General features: G+C 42.7%; 2 protein-coding genes across 2 annotated transcripts; both read left to right on the forward strand.

The window, feature by feature from the left end:
- Positions 1-1476: 1476 nt before the first annotated feature.
- LOC115972871 lies at positions 1477-1938 on the forward strand. The gene has a single exon (XM_031093105.1). It carries the CDS (start codon positions 1477-1479, stop codon positions 1936-1938), a length of 462 nt encoding a protein of 153 aa, XP_030948965.1.
- Positions 1939-3833: 1895 nt separating this feature from the next.
- LOC115972872 lies at positions 3834-5012 on the forward strand. Its single transcript, XM_031093106.1, has one exon. It carries the CDS (start codon positions 3834-3836, stop codon positions 5010-5012), a length of 1179 nt encoding a protein of 392 aa, XP_030948966.1.
- Positions 5013-6693: the final 1681 nt, after the last annotated feature.

The following is a 6693-nucleotide window of genomic DNA, read 5'->3' on the forward strand; positions in this document are numbered from 1 at the left end:
TTGAAACTCAATTATTTTCGGAAAATAGTTTAGTTTAGAAATCATATTTTAAATGAGATTTGGAAATTCAAAACATTATTTCAAATTTGAAGTATCTCTTTAAAACATTATTTAATAGTCGAAATTTCTCTTTCAATTATACAAAAATACTTTTGACAAACTTTAGAAAATATAAGTTTGAAATACAAAACTTTTGAAAACTTCTAAGAACCTAATGGACAAAACTTGTGCATATTATGCATAATTACTTACAGCACTTGAATCACTCTGAAAGTCCAGCTGAAACACCTTCCAAATAGTCTCAAAATACTCTTAGATGGGACCTAAAATCAATCATGGAAATTACTTAATATCCTCTATAAAATATAAATCTTACTAACCTATACAAACTGATTCATGAGTAAAATACTTTACTGAACTAAATGATAGCACTAATGCCAAGCATCTCTACCAAAAATGTGTTTCCTTGAATTTATCAAAACCCATAGGCAGCAGCTAATACCATACGATTTAATTATATAACCCCAAAGAAAAACTGTGGGCCACATCTGTCATGACTTTGCTCAAGGACTTAATTTCATTGACCCTAATGGATTTAATACCACCATATTATGGGATGAAATTACAATTCGGACAAAAGAAACAAATTTGTCCTTAACCTTTCAAAGAATAGTAGACGTTGGACCTTAAGGTATCACTTTGATTGGAATTAGTCAACACCTAGGCTATAGACCATTAAAGCTACAATAAGAAGAATAGGATCCTGACAAAAATGAGAGATAACAAGTGACATAAGGGTGGGGTCAGGTGCAAAATTTCCAGCAAATTAGAATTAGAGTTACGGCAGCCCAAAAATTCATATGGCCATACGAAAGTGACGCTAGCCTTATACATGGGTTTAACAGTTTCGACTTTTGCTCAAGGGTCCGAACAGTGACAATCCAGATTTCTGAATAATTGAAACCACGAAAAAAAACCCATAATCTAAGAAATTACCAATTCAACAATCTACACATCACTAAAGTTTCTTTTATAATAAAAATTCTAACTCCTTAATTCTTGTTTCTAACGGTGAGAAATCATACCTTGAACAATCTGATTGCCCTTTCACTTATATGTGCTATAAACTTCAAAGAAAAACCTCTTAGCCTCTTGATAAAACCCTTTCTATGAAAACCCTGACTGTCTCTTCTTCTACCCTGTAGTTGTATTAAAGATGTGGGCTTAGTGGGGTAGCGGGCTGCAGTTACTAATGAAAGAAAACCTATGGCCCAACAATTATATTTAAAAGAAAACTTAATAATAACCTCAAATAAAAAAAATATGCGGGGTATTACACCAGTGGCAATGAGATGGTTCAACAGCCTGAAAACAAATTCCATAGGCTCTTATAAGCAGCTCACTCAGGCTTTTTGCTCTCGCTTTGTTATAAATAACAGAGTCCCTTGACCCCTGAGTTCATTATTATCCTTATCCATGCACGAGGGAGAGACCCTAAAGGCGTATTCGGATAGGTATTGGGAGATGTATAATGAGATGGATGAAAACCACGATGATGTCGCCATCAGCACGTTCAAAAGTGGTATCCCCATCGAGTATGGCTTAAGGAAATTTCTAACTAGTAAACCCGTTGCCAACATTCATCAGTTGATGAATAGAATTGATAAGTACAAAAGAGTGGAAGAAAACCAGTTACAAGGGAAAGGAAAGGAGAAGATCGTTCCCCCCAAAGGGTATGATTACAGGTCGGAACGATACAACCATAACCAGCCGAGAAGAGATTTTTCAAGACAAGCTGGGCAAACCAACATGCAAACGGTTAATGCCGTGTTCAAAGAGCCAGTACAGCAAATTCTGGAGAAAGTCAAGAACGAACCTTTCTTCAGATGGCCAGGTAAAATGGCTGGAGACCCTTCGAAATGCAACCAGAGCCTGTAGTCATTATCATCAAGACCACGGGCATACCACTGAGGATTACAGGAATCTATGGAACCACCTAGATCAACTGGTCCGAGAAGGAAAGTTATGTCATCTTTTACACCCATCTAGCGATCATGCGGGCCAGGTAATGCAGGAGCCTCGGAAAGATGTATCTTTAAGACCTCCCGCAGGAACGATACACGTCATCCTTGCCGCCCCAGGAAGAACAGGCTCTTTTTCTTCTAGGGTACTGTCCGTGGCTCGGCTCCCCGCCGAGGACAGGGAAAGAGAGTTTAAAAGATCCAAAAAGGGAAGCTCTTTGATACTGGGCTTCTCGGACAAAGACAAGGGGGGAACTATCCAACCCCACGACAATGCTCTAGTGGTTACACTCAGAATTGGAGGTTTTGATGTGAAGAGGGTACTAGTAGATCCGGGCAGCGTAGTGGAAGTAATGTACCCTGATTTATACAAGGGGCTGAACTTAAGGCCGAAGGATTTGACAGCTTATGACTCTCCCCTTATCAGCTTCGAGGAGAAGACTATTGTACCAAAAGGGTAGATCAGACTACCCATACAGACCAGATTAGAGGTGATGGAGGTGGATTTTATCGTGGTCGACGCCTACTCGCCCTACACAGCGATAGTAGCCAGGCCATGGATCCACGCCTTGGAAGCCATATCTTCTACGCTCCACCAAAAGGTAAAGTACCCGTCCGAAGGCCAAGTGGAAGAGATTCATGGATATCAGACCATGGCTAGGCAATGTATAGTGGCCGCCATCTCACACCAGTCCAATGCTGAGTCCCCGACTTATGAGAACTTATAGCAATCAACCACCTCGACAGCACAAATCAACGACCCAGAAAGATTTACCGTGGACAATGACCCAGAAAGATTTTTCCAAGTGGGATCGGAGCTACCTCTTCAAGAAAAAAAGGAACTGGTCGAGTTTCTGAGGAAAAATGTTGATATATTTGCATGGGATGCCTACGATGCCCCGGGAGTTGACCATAGTTTCATTTTTCACTACTTAAATGTTAACCTAACTTCTATTCCAAAGAAGCAGCCACCCCGGCGCCCTTCGAAAGAGCATGCCAGTGCCGTTAGTGATGAAGCTGAAAAAGGCAGGGGCCATTAAAGAGGTCTTTTACCCCGAATGGCTAGCAAATATGATGGTGGTAAGAAAGAAGACGGGGAAGTGGCAAGTCTGCGTGGACTTCACAGACTTAAACAAGGCGTGCCCAAAGGACCCGTTCCCGTTGCCTCGAATAGACCGGCTGGTAGATGCAACTGTAGGCCACCCCCGAATGAGCTTCCTGGACGCCTTCTAGGGTTATCATCAGATACCACTGGCACTAGAAGATCAGGAGAAAACGGCGTTCATGACACCCGTCGGAAACTACCACTATAAGGTGATGTCTTTCGGATTAGAGAATGCAGGATCAACTTACCAAAGGATGATGACCAGAATGTTTGAACCACAGTTAGGCAAGGTTATTAAAGTATACATAGACGATATGGTAGTAAAAAGTAAGGTGGTGTCCAAGCACGTAAAAGACCTTGAGGTCGTCTTTGGCATCTTAAGGGAACATAAGTTGCGCCTTAATGCTTCCAAATGTTCATTTGGGGTTGGGTCTGGGAAATTCTTAGGATATATGGTAACCCACAGAGGAATAGAGGTAAGCCTGGACCAGATCAAAGCGATTAATAGCCTACAGGCTCCTCGGAACCCAAAAGAAGTGCAGAAACTCACTAGCATGATCGCAGCGTTGAATCGGTGCATATCACGATCTGCAGACTGATGCCGACTTTTCTACCTCTTAATAAATAAGTGGAAAGGGTTTGAGTGGTCGAAGGATTGTGTTCTAGCCTTCCAACAACTTAAAGAATACCTGTCGCAACCACCCATCATGTCTAGCCCTAAAGCCAACGAGGTTCTGTTCGCATACATAGCTATAGCCCCTCATGTTATAAGCCTGGTACTAATACGGGATGATAATAGAATACAACGACCAGTATATTACATAAGTAAATCATTACATGAGGCTAAAGTGCGCTACTTACCATTAGAGAAAGCAATTCTAGCAGTAGTGCATACCACGCGAAAACTTCCCCATTACTTTCAAGCACACACGGTCATTGTTCTGACCCAACTTCCCCTTCGATCGGTGCTCCGAAGTGCTGATTACACTGGAGGAATCGCCCTGTGGAGTGCACTTTTAGGGGCTTTTGATATTAAATACATGCCTAGGTCCTCTGTCAAGGGTCAAGTCCTCACAGATCTAGTCACAGAATTCGCTGAACCCTCTGTAGAAACAGTAACAGAGAAGGAAAACATGGATGGAAAATCGGTTGGCACAATCTCAGCACGGGAAACCTCACGTTGGAAAGTCTACATGGATGGCGCGGCCAACCAAAAAGGATCTGGGATCGTGCTAGTTCTAATATCGCCCGAAAATATTACCATTGAAAAATCGCTAAGACTCGAGTTCTCGGCTACGAACAACGAAGCCGAGTATGAGGCCTTACTTCAAGGAATGATGATGGTGCAAAAAATGGGCGGAAAAGCAATAGAAGCATTCTCGAACTCCAGACTGGTCGTAGGCCAAGTGATGGGTGAGTTAGAAGCTAAAGATGCTAGAATGCAAGAGTATCTCAGTCGAGTCAAACGCCTACAATCAAATTTTAAATCTTTTAATTTGACGCATGTTTCTAGAAGTGGGAACACACATGTGGATTCGCTGGTCACTCTTGCCACGTCTTCTATGCAGCATCTGCCACGAATGATCTTTGTTGAGGATTTATGCAAGACAAGTTCAATCGAAAGGGACACAGTTCGGGTCCATCATATTAGAAGGAATCCCAACTGGATGGATCCTATAATGAACTTCCTCAAAGATGACACATTACCGGAAGGCAAACTGGAGGCCAAGAAGATACGGAGGAATGCTCCTCGGTTTTGGTTGTCAGAGGACCACAAGCTATACAGGCGTTCCTATTCTGGGCCGTACCTACTATGCATACACCTAGAGGAATCTGAGTCCTTGCTTGAGGAGTTGCATGAGGGAATTTGTGCGAGTCACACATGAGGAAGATCCCTAGTGCACAGGGCACTCACCTAAGGGTACTGGTGGCCGAATATGCAAAGAGAGGCTCAAGAATATGCAAAGAAGTGTGACCAATGCCAGAGATTCACCCCAAACATCCACCAACCGGGGGGAGTCCTTAACCCCCTCTCCAGTCCTTGGCCGTTTGCTTAGTGGGGTCTTGATATTGTCGGCCCTTTCCCAAAAGTAACAGGGAATAAGCGGTACATAATAGTCGGCACCAATTATTTCACCAAATGGGTAGAGGCTGAACCTTTGGCCAACATCAAGGACGTGGATGCCAAGAAATTCATTAGGAAAAATATTATTACGCGCTTTGGAACCCCTCATACCCTCATCTCGGACAACGGTCTTCAATTTGATAGTAAAAACTTCAGGGAATACTGCTGCGACTTTGGGATTACAAACCGATATTCCAGTCCTGCCTACCACCAAGGAAACGGGCAAGCGGAGGCCGTGAACAAAGTCATAGTGAACGAGCAGAAAAAGAGGTTGGATGATGTAAAGGGGAGATGGGTGGAAGAGCTACCACACGTTTTATGGACCTATCGAACGACACCGCGACGGTCAACGAGAGAAACTCCTTTTTCAATGACTTATGGGACCGAAGCCATGCTCCCACTCGAGGCCAGCTTCCCCACATTGAAATCTAACACCTTTACCCCAAAAAACAATTACGAGTTACTAGGGAGAAGACTAGAATTAGCTGAGGAAAAAAGGGAAAAAGCGAGGATCCATATGGCCTATTACCACCAAAAGTTAAAGCAGGGGTACGATATTAATGTAAAGCTATGACCCTTGAGTCCAAGCGACCTCGTGATGAGAAAGATTCTTGGCAGCGCGCTAAGAACCCTTCCTGGGGCAAGCTGGGACCCAACTGGAAAGGACCATATCGCATCACATCTGTGGCCGGAATAGGTGCTTATTATCTAGAAGACTTAGATGAAAAAACTGTACCTCGCCCGTGGAATGCAAATAATCTAAGAAGATATTATTATTAATAAAAACAGCTCTACCTGTGTTTTGCCTCTATCCAAGTTTTAAACAGAACCTATGTCCTGCATGGCTCTTCGGATCACAGACTTGGGGGAAATTAACAACTTATGGCCTCTATCCAAGTTTTAAACAGAACCTAAGTCCTGCATGGCTCCTCGAACCACAGACTTAGGGGAAATTAACAACTTATGGCCTCTATCCAAGTTTTAAACAGAACCTAAGTCCTGCATGGCTCCTCGGACCACAGACTTGGGGGAAATTAACAACTTATGGCATCTATCCAAGTTTTAAACAGAACCTAAGTCCTGCATGGCTCCTCGGACCACAGACTTAAGGGAAATTAACAACTTACGGCCTCTATCCAAGTTTTAAACAGAACCTAAGTCCTCCACGACTCCTCTGACCACATACTTAGGGGAAATTAATAACTTATGGCGTCTATCTAAGTTTTAAATAGAACCTAAGTCCTCCATGGCTCCTCAGACCACAAACTTAGGGGAAATTAACAACTTATAGCATCTATCCAAGTTTTAAATAGAACCTAAGTCCTGCATGACTCCTCGGATCACAGACTTAAGGGAAATTAACAGCTCAAAACTCTTGTGCAATTTTAAGGTATGTTTATAGTCTTGTATAATAGCATCTATTATTCTAAATTCACCGCACG

The sequence above is a fragment of the Quercus lobata genome, unplaced genomic scaffold (assembly GCF_001633185.2).
Source record: "Quercus lobata isolate SW786 unplaced genomic scaffold, ValleyOak3.0 Primary Assembly Scq3eQI_107, whole genome shotgun sequence".
In the NCBI taxonomy this organism is placed as follows: Eukaryota; Viridiplantae; Streptophyta; class Magnoliopsida; order Fagales; family Fagaceae; genus Quercus; species Quercus lobata.

Excerpts from the sequence above, each read along its gene's own strand:
- LOC115972871 (XM_031093105.1), top strand. The coding sequence starts at position 1,477 with ATGCACGAGGGAGAGACCCTAAAGGCGTATTCGGATAGGTATTGGGAG.
- LOC115972872 (XM_031093106.1), top strand. The coding sequence starts at position 3,834 with ATGTCTAGCCCTAAAGCCAACGAGGTTCTGTTCGCATACATAGCTATA.